This window comes from Semicossyphus pulcher, unplaced genomic scaffold (assembly GCF_022749685.1).
Source record: "Semicossyphus pulcher isolate SPU_LCO1_2020_fin unplaced genomic scaffold, fSemPul1.0.p SCAF_18, whole genome shotgun sequence".
NCBI lineage: Eukaryota > Metazoa > Chordata > Actinopteri > Labriformes > Labridae > Semicossyphus > Semicossyphus pulcher.
The window spans coordinates 10,994,720-11,016,993 of NW_027211691.1; the positions used below are offsets into that span (position 1 = coordinate 10,994,720).

The 22,274-nt window shown below is 41.5% G+C and overlaps 2 protein-coding genes across 2 annotated transcripts; one reads left to right on the top strand and one right to left on the bottom strand.

Annotated features, from left to right (window-relative positions):
• Positions 1-83: 83 nt before the first annotated feature.
• Positions 84-18,743, bottom strand: LOC138596229 (polycystin-1-like protein 1). The gene is given in 35 exon segments (XM_069667852.1): positions 84-95; positions 526-555; positions 641-735; positions 1,947-2,133; positions 2,229-2,402; positions 2,505-2,633; positions 2,721-2,820; positions 2,895-3,001; positions 7,844-8,051; positions 8,340-8,423; positions 8,543-8,741; positions 9,886-9,986; positions 10,137-10,288; positions 10,392-10,505; positions 10,587-10,832; positions 10,932-11,264; positions 11,374-11,430; positions 11,562-11,754; positions 11,831-11,963; positions 12,062-12,182; positions 13,358-13,500; positions 13,907-13,984; positions 14,072-14,251; positions 14,329-14,448; positions 14,595-14,840; positions 15,091-15,147; positions 15,277-15,498; positions 15,569-15,732; positions 15,867-16,070; positions 16,149-16,330; positions 16,418-16,621; positions 17,284-17,416; positions 17,548-17,787; positions 17,994-18,159; positions 18,554-18,743. Coding segments are annotated over 35 exon segments (5,304 nt in total).
• On the top strand, positions 4,120-7,273 carry LOC138596184 (uncharacterized). The gene is made up of 6 exons (XM_069667801.1): positions 4,120-4,369; positions 5,025-5,087; positions 5,286-5,327; positions 5,405-5,467; positions 5,609-5,737; positions 6,990-7,273. Exons 1-6 carry the CDS (start codon positions 4,120-4,122, stop codon positions 7,271-7,273), a joined length of 831 nt encoding a protein of 276 aa, XP_069523902.1.
• Positions 18,744-22,274: the final 3,531 nt, after the last annotated feature.

Here is a 22,274-nt window from a genome sequence, read left to right on the forward strand (position 1 = left end):
CCCCTTTAGACACTTTATTATTAAAAAGTCAGTATTATTAATAAACCAAATTCAACCATTAATGCCACTAAACATGTACTACCTCATTCCCAGCACTGCAGAGAGCACAAGGCAGGAGAGGGACAACAGCACACAAAGGGTCCAGGCCAAATAGTGACACCACTGAGAGAATGGTCTCAATCCTCTCCATTTCGTCCTGTCGACCACATCATGAGCACTGCTGTGACTGGACCATGCTTCCTGGTGACGGCTGCCTTCCTCCTTTTTTCCTTGAGGATCTTTCTCCTTCTGAAAAGCTTGACCTCCGCCCTTCGAACAGGACACAAGTGTTTTTTGAGTTCCTTGAAACTCGCTTGCTAACTCTTTTACTTGAGGTGCTTGATCAAGATGGTTCCTGTCAGAAATCAGTGATAAATTGAGAAGCGCTGGTCCCATATTGTTCTCAAATACTAGTGCATGTTGCTTTCTTATGGCCACATCTGTTTGGACTTCAGGTTCTCTTATTGTGTTTTTATTTTCCATAACCGTAGCGGAAACAGACTCCAGGTCTGTGCCCTACAACACAAGAAGAAGGGTCAGGTATGAAAGAAAACAAAGAGAAAGAGAGACGACAAAAAAACACTGATGCTGGAGGTGTAACCTGGTATTTGCTCCTCCAGGTGTCCTGCACCCACTGCTGAATACTGCTCCAGAAGAGATGTGGCTCAGACATGCTGTCAGTCCCTGGAAGAGCATCTGAGAGGAGACACAACAATGATGAAACAAAGAGAAATATGTGTCTCAGTGGAGGCAAATCATGCCCATAAATGTTGGAACTGGCCACAACTGAGTTTGTACTGGGATCAGGAAACAATAAGCGAGGTATTTAAGACTCATACACCCATGAACCTGGAGACTCTTTATCTAGGCCACATTCTGTTTCTGAGGGAGGACGGAAAGAAAGCTGCTGCAGGCTCTGTTGGTTTTTAAAGATTTTCATTTAGATAAATGTCTGCTACGTCACTCTCTATCGCTGAACGAGGTAGCACAATGGTGATTGAGCCTATGGCCCACTGAACAAAGACTTTGCATTTACAATTGTCTGTGGCGACTTTCCTGGAAAAAATCACAAGTGGCGCCAAGTTAGCGACGAGTTTTCCATCACCCAGCAGTGGTTGGTCTGCCAGAGAGGGTAGGCGGAGCTAAGCGGCTGCTTTTACAGTCTCTGCAAGTGTTGCGAGTAAACAGTAATCTACTATGGCTGAACAAACAAAGAAAAGATCGATGACTACAGATACAACTTCAAAAATAAGTGAAAATCCAAAGAGAAAGACACAAACTGGACGCTCAGATGAAGGAAAACTGTCTAAAGAGGAAAGCGAACATCAGCGAGGAAAATCAAGAGTTACAACCAGAGCCAACTGTGGACGTCACACATGCAACACTGTCTGGATATCTGGAAAGTGTGCTCCCGCAATTACCGCTTTGTCGCCATAGGTGCCGCCAAAGAGAATGAAACTGAGAACTTCGAGATTACCACTTTAAGTAAACTGCTGAGAGATTGAGGAAGAGGTAGGCATAGGTAAGTACTTTGTGTACATGTGGTTACAGGGTAAATATAAATCAGTATGTGTGTAGATGGTCTGAACCTGTATGTTGAAGTGTATACATGGATTTAATCACCTGGCAGTGAAGATGGGGGACTAAAGGATTTACTGAGTTTGAATGACCTCTTTGTGTACATATGCCTTTGTATATATACAATATAAAAGACTAGAAGAGGGTTTGGTTTACTAATACTGCATTAAAAAAAAGAAAAGAAAATGTGGAAAAATAAAAAGGACAGTGAGGAGACAAGAAAAGAAAATAAGGAATAAATGTAACAAAAGTAAACAGGTGGGCATTATTTTCATTGTCAAATCCTCAAAAGGGGAGAAAATGCGTGTTTAACCTAAGTACAGTCCCACCTTCAAAAAAGTCTTTTTCAGTGTTTCTGCATTTTGCATGTTGGACTTCTGATCCTGCCAGCTTGACTTCACGCAGTCGGAATAGGAAAGATATAAATGCTGCTGCAGGCAGCACAGCTATTACGCTTATCACTCCTGTTGTCACAGAAACAGCCGATACATCAATGATGCCCACCTCGAACAGCACCTGTAAACAAGGGATCAGGAACAAAAGCATTATGGGTAACATATATTCAAACCGTCATGCACTGAATGTCAAAATTTGAAGGTTTTATCACCTACCTGATCATCCATCTGTGTTATCATTACCGTATTGACACAAGCATAGCCTAAGAGTAGCAGCAGGCTAACGCTAATTCTTTGAGTGTGTGTGAACGAGCTCAGGCAGGGGCAGCTGTGCACAGATATCCACATGTGGTGGTCGGTCACGTAGTCGGATAGCTTGGACAAAAACATCTGCAAGCACACAGGTGGATATGCAGGATTTTAAAAAAGAGAGGAGGAGTTGAACAGATGTTTTGTATCTGAGTGTTTACAGTGTGTGTGTGAGTGCTCCACCTTGGCAAAGCCCATTCCCTGAGTGCAAACCCGCAGCATCCTCTCCACCCGACCATCATCTTTGTTCACAGCCAACCAGGACTGACCCACAAAGAGCCAAGCACGTCCTTTTACGTGCCCTCTGTTGACCTGTGTCAAAAGTAGATAAACAAAGGGTTAATCTGAAAGTCTGAGCACAGACAGGAAACAGCACATTCACAACCAGCTGGGCCTCACCTCAGACACCTCCACTTGTTTGAGGTACCAGGTCGGGGAGGGTCCAGAGTTGTCGTGCCAGATGTGAACTCCCCACACTGGGCCCAGACTGTCTGCTGCACTGTGGAGTCAGAGAGGATATGAGCCCCCTATTTATGTTGTGCACAGTCAAATTAGGAAGTACCTTGATTTTACCTGATTATAAAAGTGTCTTGAGAGTTCCTCCTGAACCGAGTGCATCCTGGGACTTGTAGTTCTTTTGTCTGTGAGACCCCATCTTCCCCGAGCAGCACTATGTAAACCTGGTAAAGATATAGATGGTTTTCCAAGACACATTAGTACTGGACTTAAAGCTACAGGAGGCAACATTATTTCATTAGAATTTGATTAAAATAACTTTTGAACATTGCATTTCCATAACAATATTAAATTGAAAAGATGTTGCTAATCGGTGACTGTGAGCGCCTGCCCCTTTGTATTTAGTTTGTTAAAAAATATGTCCGGCCTGAATCAAACAACCAGTCAGGGTTAGCTTTCCACGTAGCTAGCCAATCACAGCGACCCTGTACAAACTAGAGTCATCCGGCTTCTACGTAACTTGTGTCAGCAGCGCGCACGCAGAGGTTGTCAGTCAAGATCTATGGCAACTTGCGGTAAATTTCCTGTACCCCCCTTGCCGACAGCGACATATACCGCTAAAGAAACAAAAAAAAAAGGAAGACCATGGAGGAGAAAAAAGCTACAAAGAGAGCCCTAAATAAAAACGAGTGGGAATGTAAGGGGCTGAAGAGCGATGCAGAGCTCGCCCTGTTCCTTCTTGTCAGGTAACGGGAGCTCTTAGGGTAACAGCTAACGGTAGCTCTAAGCTCCAACACCTAGAGGTAAAAAGCTGGCCCACACCAAGAATCATTACTATAATTATAACTTTAAGTGATAACTCTAATTTAAACATTTTGCCAGCAGTAAAGTGTTCTTTTTGGAATAAACAGCAAACCCCTCTCTCTCCTTACATCGGTGCACAATGGTTGCGCAGCACGCACCAGTTGCAAAATGCATGCGCATATTTGGTGTAAAGTTACACAGAGAGGCGGAAAGTCTTTTCCATTGTAATGTTCATGTTGCTTACTAACACTTTAACTCCAATCAAAGTCAAAACCCATGCACAGTTAGAAAGAGATCAAACATGAAAAAATAAATACCATTTATTAACATATACACAAATAATTACCTGAGAACATAAAGTCTAACTAGTTGTTGTTTTACTTTGTTCAGCTCAGTGTTCAAAGATGTTGGGAAATTTGGGAATTCTGTATAACTCCCACACAGCAGTTCAGTGACCTTGGTTACGTGTAAATAAAGACGAGAGTTGAGCGAGACGTGCCAGAGTCCCTCCTGTGGTCTAAAAAGGTGACATTTCAGAATGAGGAGGGCTCCAGCTTTTCTGGCGTTGCTGTTTTTCCTGCCCTGGACGTGGGCTCAGGGGGATAGTGTAGAGACGACAGGGAACAATATTACTCATAAAGAGGAAAATAGGAAGAAAGTGGTTCAGTGTGACATCAGGCCTGACATCTGGGCTGAGCTGAAGGAGCTGAGGGACATGGCGATCGAACAACAGGTGGAGCTCAGGACCAGCAAGAGCAAGATGGAGAAGCTGGAGCAAGAAAATACAGGTGCGGCATGTTGTAAAACATACTTATTATTGTTAGTATCAAGTTGTGTTTCTATATGACAGATCATTCTTTTCTATATTAGTATATATTATAATTATTTTTTTATTAACTGTCAATCATAAATGTTAGACTGACAGTCAGTTTAAGTGAAAATACAGAGACTCCAAATATTTAATTACAGCTATCAGCTTCAGAGTTAAAAGTTATCACATCTTCTGGTTAATAGATGGTTTACATATATATATATATTTTTTGCTTTTGGCCTTCATTAGATAGGACAGCTGAAGATAGACAGGAAATGTGGGGAGGAGAGAGTGGGGAATGACATGCACCAAATGACCAGCAGACCGGGAGTCGAACCTGCCATCGGTGCATCAAGGACTGCACTCTCTGTACATGGGGCGCTTGCTCTACTGACTGAGCTAAACCAGCGCCCCATGTTTTAATAATTTTTGTGTCAGCTTTACAGCAGATATATTTGTCCATTTTCTGTTCTATGGTTTAATCACAGAGCCCATGTTTTACTTTCTGCACCATTAGTCTACAAACGGAGAAATATGATATCTACATGTTATAATAAGATCTTGATGTTATTTTACACTTGGATTTTGATTGACTAAAAACCTGCTTTAATAGTAACTTCTAATGTTTTCAGTCTTAAGAGTCAGAATGGACAACAGTGAAAAACAAGTGGAGGAACTGAAGCGAGAGAACGCAGGTAAGAGAAAACAGGGTGTATGATAACAAATTCAATCATTCCTTACTTTTTTAAACTTTTATAATAGAGTACAGTTAAAAATCAACATTTTATGGAAATTCCAGTTTTGTGGTTTAAGAGTATAAGATGTCTGGATAAATTACTATCTGCTCATCTATTTGTTCAGTATGAACTTTTACATATTGCCCTGTATTACAGATCTTCTATCCAGAGTAACAGCTAGTGAAAATCAGATCACAGGTAAGACTATATTGTGATCAAAGAAGATCTTAAAATGTGCCGACCACAAACTGTTACAATGTTAAATGTGTTCACAGTTTCAAAGACCACAATGAGCTCCATTGAGAAGCAGCTGGAGGAGCTCCAGAGAGAAAATGCAGGCAAGACAACATGAAGTGCTTTGAATCAAATGCTCACGTGTCCAGCTGCGTGGTTGTTTTGTTGCGTTTCATTCCGCAGTAGTCCACATAATATTTGCCTTGTTGATAATTTCTTCACATGCTTCTTCCTCATTCATACAGAACGTCCAAAGGTGGCGTTTTCAGTCGGTCTCACTGATGTGGGACAAATTGGACCCTTCAATACGGAAATCACGCTTAAGTTCAGTAAAGTCTTCACTAATATTGGAGAGGCCTACAGTCCAACAACAGGTACTCACCGCTTTCACCTACACACATGAATCCTTATTAAGAGATATGATATCGGCTTCAGCCTCCTGCGGCCCTCAACAGGATAAGCAGTATAGGTAATGGATGGATTGATGGATAATCCTGATGTTATTCTATTTGTTTTTATTTTCTGACATTGTCTTATGCTGATGTTGCACTACTTGTCGACAAAAAGCTCTATCTAAATTGCCCCTCTCACATTTTGCACATTTCTTAAAGTTTCTCCTTAAGACTTTTCTTAAGGGAGATTTGTTTGTGCCTGTGTTCATGGCACCCCAGAGCTGCTTTGGAAGACTTTTCCTGAAGGCCCTTGAAGCTCATCTAGTAGTTTTAGTATATTATTAGTATAATAGTAGTTATTCTGGGCTAGGGTCTAAATTAATTATGTAGTTAAAGTCATCTTTACCAGTGATTATTTTGTGAGGCTTATTTACTTTGTTTTTTTTCAGTCTATGGTACAGGGATTTGGGAAGGTTAAAAGGAAGTTAAAGAAACACACTTATATTGCTTGACCAAATAAAAATGAAACAATTGTCTGACAATATGAACAGAATCAGAATCAGCTTTATGTCATTATACACTGTATAATGAAATTACTTGAAGATGTCCTTAAAGGAGCAGTTCGCCCCTGGAAAAAGCCACTGTCAGTCAAAGCTGGTGTTCTCTGTAATCGATAGAAGCAGTAATATTTGAAATTAGCGCCATAGCTGTGGAGAAAGTTGTACAAACAGCTCATGGTTTCGCCCATTCTATATTCCTACAACACCCAGCGTGCATTGGGCCGCTCCCTCTGAAAGGAACGGTCCAGCGAGAGACGCTGGAGTGAAATACTACCATTTCGCTGCAGGCAATGGCTCAGAGCGGTACAGAATCGGAAATACGACGAGAATATACTGATGGATCGTCTAAAAAATATTCAGGTCTGCAGTCTACATTTCAAACCTGACAATTTTGAACGAGACATGACATCGGAGGCGGGCGTCCTAGATTGAGGAAGTGTAGTTTAGCGACCTCCCTGGCCTCCACCAGATGACGCATTTTACGTTGTCTGGTGGAGGTTTTCCAGGGCCCATTGGAGAAGCGGACAGCGTCCTCCAAAGGCACAGAGCAAAATTGCATTTTTTGTCTAACATAATGGCATTAGCGCCCCATAATAGCATGATAGGACTGAGGTTTAAAATTGGCAAACTGGCCCTTTAATGAGAGTTCTGACTACATTTCTTCTTTGTTGCAGGAATCTTCACAGCCCCCGTCAAAGGGGCCTACTACTTTAGATTCAACGGGTGGGACGCACGATTATCAAACGTAATTGGCATTAAACTGTTTCACAATGACAAGAGAATAACTGAGTGTTATGATGTAAATGATCAGCATGGCTATGTCCATGTGTCTAATGGATTTGTTCTACAACTGGAAAAGGGAGATGTCGTCTACACGGTCCTCCGCATAAACACCAGTATTTGGGATGATACAAATAATCGCACCACTTTTAGTGGCTTTCTGCTTTTTTCTTTGTGATATAACCTATAAAGCGCCCACAGACAATTACATTGTGGTGATTGATTACAAAGCTGTGTTAAAAACTTGATCCTGATTGGTTAATTACAGTATTCCGAGGTGTGCTATATCTCAATAGCAGACTGTTGCTATGAAGAACAAACCGTTGCTATGGATGCAGCACTAACTAAGTGTAACTGACTAATAGCAACTGTTGCTATGGATGCAGCCCTAACTAAGTCTAACTGACTAATTTTAAAAGAAAAATGGAAAGATAAACATTTTAAAATTAATAAAATCATTTCCAAATCTATTATTGTGTCAAATTATTGATTTTGTGAGTAAATAGCCGTGTAATAAGCCGGATAATTTATGGTGAGCAGGTTGTTATAGCGGGATGCAAGACCCCAACGTAAGTAAATATTACAATATTAAAAATGAGTGTGCTTATTAAATCCAATATGAATGTGAATATTTTTGGGAAAGGAAATAGGAAAAAGGAAAACACATTACCTTCTAGAGTTCAAATAATATAGGAGGAGTATGTAATATTTACTTTGACTGGTTTAAAGGGAACAAAAGCAACCTTACCTTTGCACTCATTTGGGCTGCAGAGCAGGGACCAGTGTGGATTGTAACAGCGTAGAGATATGGGTCTGTAGGTGAGTTGTCAGACAGGAAGTGGACTCTTCTGTTCCCTTCAGAAGCAACATCAGCGCGCTTACACACCACCAACGCCGGGATGTACAAGCACACACAAAGCACCAGCACACCCAGCACTGAGAGATCAGTGGACACACTGAGGAGACAGAGAGGGAGAGGAAGGCGTTATACTGTTATCTTATTAGTCTCTTTTAAAATAAAGCCTCAAAAGTGCAGATAATGACTTTTAATGAAGAAAATATCTGCTTCTCTCTCAGTTCAATTCATTTCTTACATCTTAAAACTGATCACTAAGGTATCATTGCTGTTTGTGACGTACTAAACTATGTACTCGCAAAAGAAAAGGTCCAAAACTAAATTTTTTAAACATTTTTTGTTTCTCCTGGTTAAATACTTCTTCCTATTCTGAGGAGGATGGGGTCACCTCAGGAACGGGTCCAGACCGGCAGTTTCATGGCTGCTCTGGATCTGCTGCCGCACCACAGTCAGCGGCTTCAACTGGTGACAACTGAGAAAAAAACAGCAAACACCAACAAGCAGGAATCATTATATGAATCATCACTAAACATTTATTTCTGTGTGTTTGTCTGTAAAGGTCTCATGTTCTCATGCAAACTCATTCCTTACCTGCAGTTGACCGCAGCAGATGTGTCCGCTTGCTGTGTCGTGCAGCCGCGTTGTGCCCAGGCCCCCTGCTGGCCGTCCCAGGACAAACACAGGCTGCTGTCGACAGTGAGACTGTAGCTGACCTGCTCGCTCAGGTGCTGGTGTTTGGCTGCTTTTCCAAAATCAGCATTGAGCAGGGCCAGGTGACCGACTCCTGCAGCTAGACATTGTTATGATATTCACAATCAAGTTTTTTAAACAATTACAGGTTTATGAAAACAAGGTAATATTCTACAACACTGATTGAGCATCTTCTGGGTCATGTAGAGTTGTCATTTGATGAATACAATCATTTACTCCTGATATGATCACAATTAGTTTTCTATCTCATCCTTGTCATTTTATCAAAACACTGTAAATAGGCTTTAAACATCTGGATTGATTCGTCAGTGTCAGTCAGTTATGTACTTATTTAAGTCATTATTAACTTGTTATGTGTATTTTGCTAATAACTGAGTTTTGTGCAGAGATGCCAGTTATCAGTCACTGCAGTGATCCGGATCTTCAAATCTCGTTCAGCTGCAAGATTAGCTCATGAGACTTGCACACCAAGTCGTTTAGTGACATTTCCGGTTTACCCGTAACGACAAAGAGACTCCTCACTCACTCCTTCCTCACTCGTTCATGAATGATGATGGCTCCCATTGCATTCATTGGTCTTCTTGTAAAATCATCAGGATATAACAGTTACTTGGCCCAACTTGTCCATTAAAAAACTTTCTGACTTTATAATATCTTAATAAATAAACATAACTTAGTTTGTGTTCATCTGTCAGTGATTCACGCCTGAAACACTTGGGTCTTATCGTTCACAATGACCATTCTCGATCAGCGGACGAGAGAGTGAGTGAGAGAGTGAGAGAGAGACACATTCGGTCAAGTGATACGTTCTCCTCCTAACCAATGACATGGTCATTTGATAAATACAGCCCTCCTCCAAAAGGCTATTGGCGTGTGCTGACATCAATCAGTCTGGTTTTCTGAAGATCCAGAAGGAAGGGATTGGGAAACCGCGAGCAGGGCAGAGTCGGACGCAATTCTGTTAGACATTAACATCAAGCGAGAGAGAATTTAATGAACGGCAGGAACGAAGCAATGCCTGGAATTTAACGGATCATTCAGCTCACTAAAAAGATTAGATCTTTTTTAATGAATCGTTCATGTAGTGATGTTTTCTACAGTCAGAAAATGCGAGGTTGCCTTTTAAAGGACGAATTTGATTAATGCTTTACAGAAAGACGAGTACTTCCACAGACTGTCCCTCCTCCTCCTCCCTGCTGGTCTTTCAGAAATAAAGTTCTTACCACTCAGGTAGGACTGGGGCAGAGTAAAGCGTGTGGTGTTGCTCTCCCAGCGGTGAATCCTGTGCAGATGGTGCATGCTGGGAGTCGGCCTCTCAAACATCCTGCCACAACAAAGGTTTGCTTTTGTGTCACATTCTTGCCTTCTTTTTTTTCAAAACCTCATAAAAGTTTTACATTATTTCATCATGTTGCTCTACCTATGAGTCGATAATGGCTATAAAACAACAAATACCCAAGCCCTGCGTCTCTACCTGAAGAGCAGCATGACGGGAAACGCCTTGTTAAGCGTCCGTGTGAACACCACACTCAGCTGGATGGCCTGCTGCGAGTGCTCCTGGGTAACGTTGAAGCTGTGGTAGTTGATCTGGCTGCGCAGGAGGATGTACTGACGCTCGGAGCTCTTCTGCACAATGGAGGGGATCGCGTGGTCAACTATTTTTATTCACTAATGTGCTCTTCTGTATTGATAAGGAGCAAATGGAGTGTAAAAACAAGTAGAAACACACCTTCTGCTGTGGAGGCTGCAGCTCGATGTTTATTGGCTGAATGAGGTAGTGAACAGGGATCTTCCTCCTGGTGCTGCACGTGTACAGACTCAGGTCCACCACTGGTCCACTCAGCTATAAATCAGCAGAGTAAAATGAGAGAAATGCCTTCAATGTGTTTTATAATTTAGTGTCCCTATACATAGTCAGTCTCACCCTTCCTGGTTGGTGGGCCCAGGTGTAAGGGCTGTGGCTGAGCTCAGTCAGCATGCTAAGCACACATGGTCTCTCAGTGTCTCGCCTGGGCTGGGAAAACAGATGCTGGATCAGGGAGGAAGGCAGGACGAAGGTGCTGGAACCACTGCTGATGATTGTGGAAGTTTGGTTTTGGTATCTGGCGTGTAAGACGATAAAACCGGTGCTGACTCGGTGCTCCGGGACCTCGTGAAGCAAGATATACTTCTGAAAAGGAAGATTTTTAATGATAGAGAGATAAAGGTGGAACAAATCTAAAGGAAAAGATGAGTAGATATGCAGACAAACATGTTTTGTTTCCCTCACCAGCATCAAGTCTGAAGCAGTCTGCAGAATATCAGCTACAAGCTGCATCTTCCGCTTCGTTGAAATGGATCCCAGTTTTTCTATGTAAACACCATTTGATGAGTCTGGTACGCAGCCATTCGCAGGAATGTTTTCATCATGTGTGTCTGATTCTGATGTCCGTTTGATGTCCCTACTACATACTCCAGCTTGCAGGCTGTATGAGAGCAGGGCGACCAGGGTGATGAGTGTCTTCTGGTCCAGATGGTACAGGCCTGGAGCACTGGACTGCGATAACCGCTCCGAGAGGACCTGAAGGTGACCTGTCACTCTCCTTGCACTTCCAAAACTTACCTAACAAGATAGAACAAGTATGAGAAACATTTTTCATCTGTCAGCACGCATCTATCAGTGTCTCTTTATCAGTAAAAGTCCTTTAAAAAGGAGACAACCTGACGCCTACCTCATTTGTTACTTGTAAAAGGTTTTTGAGAATGCAGATGTTGTCCACCATTGATGCCTAGGATTGAATAACATGTTGGAATGTTGGAATATAACAGGAATAGAAAGGGAGGATCATTTAGGGAGATTTGTTGAAATAAAACCTGCCTCTGTTGATCTTGAGTTTAATGTAAGTATCTGTTTGTGTACCTGGTCACTGCTCTCAAGCTCACACAGTGTGCAAATGAGCACATTGCGTGTGTGTTTCTGTGTTTGTGCGTTGGCCTCAGCGTCAAGGCTGAGTTTGTTCAGGATGATGGAGAGAAGACTGATGTAGTTACGGATTTCCATACTGTTACCGAGCTGCACCAGAGCTGATAAGTTCCTCAGACCTTCCTCTGAACTGGAGAGAAAGAGATAGTGAATGGACAACCACAGAGCTAATAATCCTGTTGTGATGCGATGACATTGTTTCTTACAGCTCCAGATCAGGATCAAGACGAGAAGAAGAAGATGTGTCTCTGAAGAAGCTCGGCTGGACCCGGACAGTAACAGGACAAGGTTTAGTGGCTGTCCCATGGGTGCTGCTTCTGATCACTGTGTAAATAGTAACTACGGGAACAAAAATCTGTCACTTAATAAATAAAATGGAAAAATCTGCAATAAGTTGTCAGTATTGTGCATCTTTATGCTAAGTTGTAAATCTTTACCTTTGTAGTCATCATTAGGATGGCCAGAAGGAAGGCTGAAGTAGTACTGGAAGTCTCTCCCCTGATACAGCATCCTGGGAGGTCTGTCTCCTACACTCATACTGTACTCATACTGTAAGTCCTGCAGCACACACACATACAAACATGTGAGGATAAGCATGTTTAGCATTAGCATTTTTAGTGTATCCTGGTGCTTGTTTCTATGCACATTCACACAAACTCAAAAAATGACATTGTAGGGAGGATATCATGTTGTCCTGTAAATAGGATGGATAATTAATAATCATGGGGTTCTAAAAATAGAACCAAGAAGAGGAGACATGACTATCTTATGATCACAAAAATATCACAATATCATATAGTGTAAAAATGGCAGCTTTCACCATTCACAACGGTGCTATAAGTTATATTATTACACGGCTGTGTTAAATACTTAATTCTGATTGGTTAATCACGGCATTCCGGAGTCTGCTATTTCTCGATAACAGACCGTTTCTATGAAGAACAGACCGTTGCTAAGGAGTCGTCTCTAATTGCACAATCCAGAGCACTAACTGTAATCATATCAATCAAAGAAGTCTGCTAAATTTGACATGGGTCTGTTTACAGAGGGAAAAAAAAAAAAGAGACAAAACGGAGAGAAAGCAATAAAGGTTAAACGATGCTAAAACTGAAGGCTAAGACAGAGAGAGCTACAAAACTCAAGACGGCACATGAAGTAAACATTAAACAGAACACAGCACGGGACACAGTGGTATTTAAAGACGCTGTATTTGTTTACATTTTCCAGAGCAAAAATTTTAAGTGAGTGATACATATGACAGTTAAAGAAGGCAGGATTAGACTTTTTGTCAAAAACCACCACTTAAGCATGTACAAGACAAAATCAGCGAAGAGATGAGAGGTACGGCTTTGTCCATAGGGGGCGCCAAAATCAACACAAACTGAAAGTTCCTCACAGGAGCTTTAAGAAGGTTACAGAATTAACGGTTGCTATGGACGCAGCTCTCACTGCGAGTGTAACGGACTATTTTCAAACGGAAAATGGAAATAAAATTATTTCCAAATCAATATATTTCGTCAAATGATTGATTTCTGCCTTGTCTGAATATGAAAATTACCAGCTGATTTTATTATTATTATTATTTTTAATTTCTTTTAAGGAAACCTTTTCATCTGCAAAAAAAAGGTGATAGATTCCATCCTTGTGTGTGTGTGTGTGTGTGTGTGTGCGTGTGTGTGTGTGTGTGTGTGGGTGTGTGTGTGTATTTGTTTACTGTATGAGACAAGAGATACCTCTTTCCCTGAGGTGCAGAAGATGCTGAAGTGTGTATATAACTCCATTCCTGTGGTCGGCTGCACCTGGCACGTCATGCCTTTTGGAGCAGGGTTGGTTTTTAAGTACAGCTGAGTCCGGCCTAGAAAACTGTCATGGGATTCTAAAACAAGCAAGGATCACATTAGCCTCCAGCCACATCCCTTTAGTATTCCTTACCTCTATTCTGCATCACTGTTACAGAACAGTAACAACAATTACTGTACAAGAAACATTTTTTACAGTTTGTATGTTAAATATTTAATGAGCATTTAAGAAATCACTATTTCTTTTCCCTTAAGCTGCTGTTATGACATTCAATTTACATTACCATTTAGCCTCGACATTTACATCTCAGTTGCTAAGTAGCATTAGCTTCGTACGTGTTCAAAAATGGCTCTCTGGCCAAACTCTAATGAAATTAGAAAGACAGCTGCATCAAACAACAAGGAGAACTTTTTCTTCCTGGTTTATGACCCTTGCTCACCTTGATTATGGCTGATATAAGACTATGCAGAATCTGAACTTACTGGCTGTGACCTCCAACATGTATCTGCTCCCAGGCCTCAGACTGAAGGGTCTAAAGCTGAGCGAAGGAGAGGAGATACCTGGAAAAAGGGGCAGAGAAAGATATTTTAAAAGGCAGAGACAGGTGGATAAAGAGTTAAAGAGAAACTGTTTCCTGAATAATGTACCTGTGTATGTGTAGGACTCAAAAAGGCCTCTGTCCACTGGGTCTCGTGGTAAATCGAGCAGGACTGGGTCCTGAAACGCAACCGACGGCCTGTCATCCACCAGATTACTCCCCTGGTCTTCATGCAATGCCGGATCAAACACTGACTCATCTACTGGACTGAAGGTCTCACCATCCACACCTGATATGTATATGCACTGTTAATACACAACTTCCCATGTTGGTGATTATTAGCAAACAACATGTAGGCTATTGTACCTGTGGGTCGTCCTGCTGAAATCCCTGGGTCTCCTTCCTCTGGGCTCATCAAGGCAACATCATAATCTGAATCAGTTACAGGATCAGTTTTAAAGCACAATAAAGTCACATATTGAAAATCTTTGTTAGCTAGATGATGTCTAGTTAACAAGAACGAAACATTTGTGAGGGTGAGAAGGGCCACTTCCATTTGCCATTCAAAGAACAAATTAAAAAACTGTTTTATTTGTGTGACTGCTGCACCAAAGAAGCTACACAGTCATAACTTCAGCTCATTTTTGTCTCACCTAGTTTATCTTCCAAGTCACCGCTCTCCAGGACAGGAAAAGAAAACTCCCAGTCAGCAGAGGACTCAGAATCAATTGGAAAATCACTGATAACATCACTCCGGCCGGAGTGGTCTGAGTATAGGACGCTGCTGTTGTCAAGGGCAGGAGTTTGGTATTCAGTGGAGGAGTAGAAAGGCTCTGGAGGGTCAAACTCCCCCTGAGGGTGATAAAAGGGCTCCTCTCCTGGACATAAAGCGGATAAGCTGTTAAATAATTCATAAACTATCCTTTTTACTGTAACTAGGACCTTGTACATTATCACTTCTTGTTGATTTTTTCTATCGATCTGCATGTCTTAATTGCCTGTTAAGCTTTTTTAAAAAGTTGTGAGCATGGTAAACATTACACATAGTTTTGTCAGAATTAAGCTCCCATTTTAAACAGTTAAAACTGGCAGCACCATGGCAGATCACAAAGCTGCACAACAGCTTACCTGAGCCTGCTGTTCTTGGATTGAGTACAGAAGAGATTGGCTCAGTGTCTGTCAAACCTGTAGGAGGAAAAGAAAGGAGCCAAGTTTAGTGACAGGGTTTTATTTTCCTTTTAAGTCATCCAGGTGATCCATTTCCACACCTGGAAAACACTTTTTTTATTACACAAGTCACATTAAATTACACACCAGCCATAGTCGACTTCTTTATGTAAGTCTTCGGCGATGTTGCATCATCGGTGCTGTCCAGATTTGGCTTTTTAGCTCTTGTTTCAAAGGCACTGACAGCACGTGTGAACGCATTTGTAACAGGTGGATGCAGGGTGGACGTCCCAGGAGTCTGAGGGGGAGTTGCAGAACCCTCCAAGATGGTTGACGGAGCACCGAGATCCACTGCGTAACAAAACGGGACTACAAAAAGAACAAAAGCAAATGTAATAATGGCAATTTACCGTGCACAAACAAGTTAAAACATCCTTACCTTCTAAGACAGGCTTTGAGGATGCATTGACCAAGTACAGGCTCCAGCTGTACTGGATGTATTTTGAGGAAGTATCACAGCCTTCACACAAGGCTTGGACAGAGAGCGGCTGATCCCAGTTCAGCTGGTCTCCCCGGCAAAGAGGGCAGTAAACTGACAACTTCCTGGATTGGAAAAATTCAGATACACAGTGAATTTGTAGAAAGATAAATGTTTCACTCCCAAATCATCAAGCATTTTAAAGGTTAAACCTACCTGTTAACACACATCAATAGTCTTTCGATATAGAGACTCTTACCTCATCACATTAGGTGTTAATGTGAGGAAGGTCTCTGCTGAGGCTGAGCGATCACCACTGTGGATGGTGAGCGTGAACTTGAACTGGTCAAAGTTTTGTTTCAGGAAACTAGCAGGAAATACGAGCACGGGGGAAGAATTGGAAACATCTTGGTGGAAACATGAGGTGGCGATGGAGCTGACTGGTTTACATGTCCAAGTGAAGCTGCAAAGAGGCAATCAGAAAGAGTGACTTGGATGCTTGTAGAAGTTACAAGTAGCATACATGTAAAAGTTTCTGTACCTGACTGAGTTCATGGGGAAGTCCGGGTTGTAAGATCTTCGCCCATCCAAGGTCACCGAGCTGGCGTTTCTGTTGTTAATGAAGCTGTTGGTGCCGCCCTGGATAAAAGCTACAGGGGGGCTTGGTATCACCTGCACTCTCACGCTGTAGTTACTGTACACCACACTGCCAACGACCTGAACCTGCAGAGCAATGACAACTAATGCTATAAATTCAGGAGTGGTCCCACTTAAAGTTCAATGTGTGACAGTTGTCTGACCTCTTCTTACCCTGGCTACAGCAGTATACGTGTCATAGTGCAGGAGATGGCTGGGCAGAACGAGGCTCTGTCTGTGTGTGTCTAAAGAAGACAAAGGGAAGACTCGTCCTGCAGAGTCAAACAAGGTCCAGGTGTACTGAAGGCCTCCTGAAATGTCACAGTCGACTTCAGTTTCAAAGGTCACCCCCAGACGGATAACCTCGTATCTTCTCACCTTGAAGAGAAGAAAGAAAATGACTGAGGTGCAGGAAGAAATGTCATTATCCTTTCAGGGATATCTGCAGGTTACAGTAATTATTTCTAAGATTTTCATTTAAACAAATGTCTATTAAGTCACTGTCTATCGCCGAATGAGGTAACACAGTGGTGACTGAGCCTTTGGCCCACTGATCAAAGCCTTTGCATTTGCAGTATTATGGACTGGCTGCCGGTAGCGACATTCACGGAAAAAATCACAAGTGCCGCCCAGTTAGTGACGCGTTTTCCATCACCCAGCAGTGGTTGGTCTGCCAGAGAGGGTAGGCGGAGCTAAGCGGCTGTTTTTCTGATCTCTGCAAGTGTTGCGAGTAAACAGTAATCTACTATGGCTGAACAAACAAAAAAAAGATCGATGACTACAGATACAACTTCAAAAATAAGTGAAAATCCAAAGAAAAAGAAACAAATTCGACGCTCAGATGAAGGCAAACAGTCTAAAAAGGAAAGCGACCGTCAGCGAGGAAAATCAAGAGTTACAACCGGAGCCAACCGTGGACGCCACACATGCAACACTGTCTGGATAACTGGCAAGTGTGCTCCCGCAATTACCGTTTATCGCCATAGGTGCCGCCAAAGAGAAGGAAACTGAAATATTCAAGATTATATCTTTAAATGTACCTGTAGTTTTAGAGGCCCCATGTTTTTGACCGGTGGAGGCTGACAAGGCCGGTCCACAACAAAGATGTGACTACTTAGAGAGGCTGAGCTAACCAGGTTAGACACGGTTACTTTCACTGTGAACTCTCCTGTCCTGCAGAGAGAAGAAACACACAAAGGAAAGAAATACACATTACAGTTAAGAAGAAAGACAAGATTGTGACATAAAAAATTAAAGGATTTTAACCTTGCTATTTTAAAGTCAGTTTTGTTCGTGAAACTCACCTGCGGAAGACGTGTTGTTCTGTGCTCTGTCCAACCCTGGGGGACCCGTCTCCAAAGCTCCACAGGAAGTTGACGTCAGTCCCGCCATTGACCCGACAACTCACTGTCACCGTTTGGTTCCACAGGACAGAAGCCGAGTGGAGCAGCCTGTTGAGCTTCACCGCTCTCTGGACGACCAGCGGGAACACATTGGAGGTGACGGAGGTCCCGCTGCTTGACATGACGACTACGACATCATACCTACATTATAGACAGAGTGGTTTGAATTAGAGATTTAAGTGCTGTTAATACTAGACTGTACATTTCAATGGTAATATTGAGGGAAAGATCTGTATTTATGTTTGTTATTAAAGTACTTTTAAGAGACCTACAGTTTGGGGTGTATGCTCAGTTATAGGGTCAAAAATACTACCTTGTATTTTAAATACCTAATCTGTTTCTCATACCTGCCAGGTCTTTGGTATCTTTTGGTGATGGTCCTTGAAGTGGTTCTGACTGATTCCGAGTCACCAAAGTGCCAGAGGAGCTCCACAGGGTCTGGTACTCGAGCCACTGCCAGGAGAGTAACGTCTGTATTTGTGGGATAAGCTTGCTTTGCTGCATAAATCTGCACTGTTGCGGAGAAAAACAGACATCACACTGTCATTATATTGATGTAAATACTATAAATCATAAAAACTATTTGTCTCAAGAAACTAATCTCAGATTAGAGGATACTTTATTCGAATTAACCATCTTGATAAATTTCAAGTTTTCATTGTCTTTTATAGTTTTAAATAACTTCCTTAAATAAGTCGGCTTGAGAAAGGTCTCAAGGCATGAGGTGTTCACTGAACTAAATCTGCGTGTAAAAAAGCAATTCTTTTCAAGATCAAAATTATTAGAGACTGAGACAAGTGCTTAAGATTTACAAGAAAAGAAAGCCACACTCCTTTTTCAAAATACTTAATTATCGCTCAGATGTTTCGTCCTTCTCAGTGGGTGTTCATTTAAAATGCTTCCTCACCATTGTCAGCCAGAGTCTGTGCAGGACTTTGACTGGTAGGTGGTTGCCATGTTGGATTAAATCTAACTTGTGGTGATGATTTCCTGTTCAACTCAACATACACGCTCGCGCTTTTGTTCTGAAAAGACACTTGATTCTCAGCCTGAAGCTCAACCACAACTGTCCCGGTGTGGTTGAAGAGCAAAACCATCCTTATCTTGCTTCCTGTCGTGTAGCTGCTGTTTCTATACATAAGTGTTGCATTCACAAGCAGAGACATATTTAACCCTGCTGTGACGCTAAATGAAACTGAGTGGTTTCCTCTCGCTGTGATCACACGAGGAGCATTCAACAGCAACTTTCCGACTGGATCTTGAACGAGGATGCTTCTTGAAAGTGAGTCCTGGCCGATTGGGTTAAAGGTCTTAAATGACACTTTATAACAGCCTGCTTCTGTAAGAGACACATTTACTCTCCATTCCTCTGTTGTTCTGTTTGTCACGATAGCATCCTCCAGAATAAAAGCCCAAATCACTCTCGACCCCATCCGGCTTGCAGGGCTGATGACCTCCAGGCTAAATTGCTCATGGGTTGAAACAACAGACTTCCAGCTACCAGAAGGCCTCAGTGCATGTATATTTTCATACACCATCAATGCTCGAGGCAGGACGGTAGACAGCAGCAGTGACGGAGGATCAGAGGTGGAGAAAATAGACGCTGTGAGGTGAGATTGTCCTGCAGTTGCGGGGAGGTGGCACTGAAGGTGGAGGTACAAATAGCAGCTGGAGCAGTTGGAGGTGTGGAGAAGACAAAGAGGGATTGTTGAGTTGTTGGTGTCAGAAAGGAGATATAAGTGGGTGAAGCCATTGAAATAGATGTTGCCTTGTTTACTGCAGTTGCAGCAGCTGTTTCTCTGCTGAGTCGTGTTGCTTGAATGACGTTCAGCTTTATTTTTGTAGGTCGTTTTTTCACTGTTGTTTTTATAGACATTGCTAAAGTCATCTCCGCCCTTCATGTTAATGCCGCTGTCCTCAGGGCTCAGTGTGAGGTTCAGGACAAGTAGGTGCTTCATGTTGGTGAGCAGCTCCACATCCACAGACACACCCATGTCAGAAGTCAGCTGATTCCCCGATACACTCACTCTGAGGTCAGAGACGGCAGGACGTACCACCACCTGCAAGTGCACACACACACCCAAATATGATGGACATAGAAAACATGCACAGAAATATAGACTGGTCATAATTTCTATTTATCTTATAACGGATAAATCCCATTAAAGGACCAAACAACCATAAAAAAACACCTCAATGAGCCACAAGTTAGCTCAGGGTGACATGTTTTCAATACAATGAACATGTGCTTTGTCGTTTAGATTTAAATAAAAAAACCTACATACACCATCCTTCTGCTGTAAATACTTGATAACTCACCAAATTTGTATTCATCTGCAGCTGAAAATAGTCCCCCCAAAACATTGTATCTGCTTAAATCTACAGTTCTCAGCTGTATGAGGAAATTACCGGGACTCAAAGGGGGGAGATAAAAAGCTTTGATTCAATCAATCTTCAGGGTGTTGGCTGAAGACGGCTGCTCAGGGTGCTACGTATGAGTATTAGTTTTGTTTTTGCATGTACTGCCCGTGGTTTGAGCATTTTCACCATTAAATAGCTAACTGAATTAAGGCTTTTAATATTTATTTTAAAGAAGAATGCCCTGTTTTTTCCCTCTTTCCCCCATTCTTTAAAAAAATGAAACACTATATTTTTAAGATGCACGTCTATAAGAGTGGGTTTGGTACTAAGAGCCACAGACAGGCCAGGGAAGCCAGAAAAATATTACTGAAAAACAAATAGTTGGGGTTTTGGTTTTTCACAGGATTTGTTGACAATAAGAGAAATATATCGTCCTTTAATTGATTATTTACAGTGCCTATAAAAAGTATTCAAATCCTTGGATGTTTTCCCCTTTTATTGCTTTTATAAATTGAATTATGGTCGATATAATTTGGCTTTTTTGACAAGAATTCAGAAAACCTTTAACAGAGTTGCTTGGCGTGTTGTGTTCATGGTGTTATTGTAGCCAGGAATGCTAATTAAGCAGTGACTGAACCTTACAGAGACAGGTGTCGTTATACAACAATCATTGAGACACATTCACTGCACTCAGGTGATCTCCTTTTCACTAACTGTGAGACTATTAGCACCAACTGGCTGGACCTCTGTTGAATTAGGTCAGTCACTTTAAAGGGGGTGAATACTTAAGCAACCACTTATTTTACATTATATATTTTAAATTAAGTGACATTACTTTGTAGAAATCTGATTTCACTTTGACATTAACGTTTTTTTTTGTAAATTATTTTCAAAAAAGCCAAATTATATTGACCATGCTTCAATTTATAGAAGCAGTAAAAGGGGAAAACATCCAAGGGGGCAAATACTTTTTATAGGCACTGTATATACGAATGACATTTACAGTGAATGAAAACAGAGTACTCACAACATGTATCGTCTCCTGTGTCCATCCATAGGCACTGGAGGCGTTCAGTGACACCACGTGAATTCCCTCTGTCTTAAAGGTAAATTTCTGGAGGCATTAAGAATAATATAATTTCATTAATCAGATTTAAAGCATGACAGTGGATTGATGAGGAAGATTTGATATCAAATATTACTGCTATTGAACGAGCATTGGCTTTAACCCTGGAGGTTATTTTAGAGAACAAAAATATATCATGGAGATCTCCCTGCTGTTTGAATAAAGTCTGCGTACAAACTGATTGGGGCATCTCACTGTAAATGGATCAGTAGCTCTAGTTTCTACAGGCAGAGTGATGTGGCTGTAACCAATCCTTGTGCGTTACTATGGTGATTCAGCAAACATGTATAAATCATTAATTTGTTGTGTCTCTTTCTTCTGGGTAGATGAATTAGTTTTCAAGATTTCAGTAAAAAAATTTACTAAATAGTTCCCTAAACCTTGTTAGTGATTGGTTATGATGCTTATGTGAACGTTTCACTGCTGACCCTTGACCCTTAATTGAATATAAATAAAATGTGCATTTTTTTTTATTGCATTTGATGAATTTGTGGCCATTATTTGTTGGTTCTTTTTCTGCTGTAAGACCACAGTTGTCATTTTGTGCAAAAAAATCGCCCAGATTTTATTGATTTGTTGGATCATTTGTTGGTTTTGTAATGAGCTTGTAGGTGGGACAACTTCATAATCTTATACTTTAAAAATGTATCAGGGATTTTTTTTGTCACCAAACCTAAATTTTACATGTATATAACCCATTATAATCACTCATCTACATAATATTTGTTTTCAAACAGCTGGTGTTTCCTCTGTGTTTGAAGAATAGACGTAAATGTGTGTGAAAAGGTTTAAAAAGGCAGATGCGTTTTTACATTTTAGCTAGACTATCTTTTTTATGTATTTTTTTTAAATATAGCTGCCACAAACTAGCAAGAATGTAAAACATCAACTATGATGAACAGAAAAAGAAGAGAGAGGAAACTTGAAGTTGATTAATGACATGACATAGCAGGGCTATTACTCACAACAGTGCTGCTCACACAGTCCGAATCTGGAAGGCAAGCTGTCTTTAAAACCTCCATGCTTTCCTCTTTTTCCTTGTGACTGAAACACCACACAAACTCTTCTGTTAGAGCATCCTCCACGTGTGCCTGCAGTGCGACACGGTCGCCTAGGTATGCTGCCTCCACAGTCACATGGT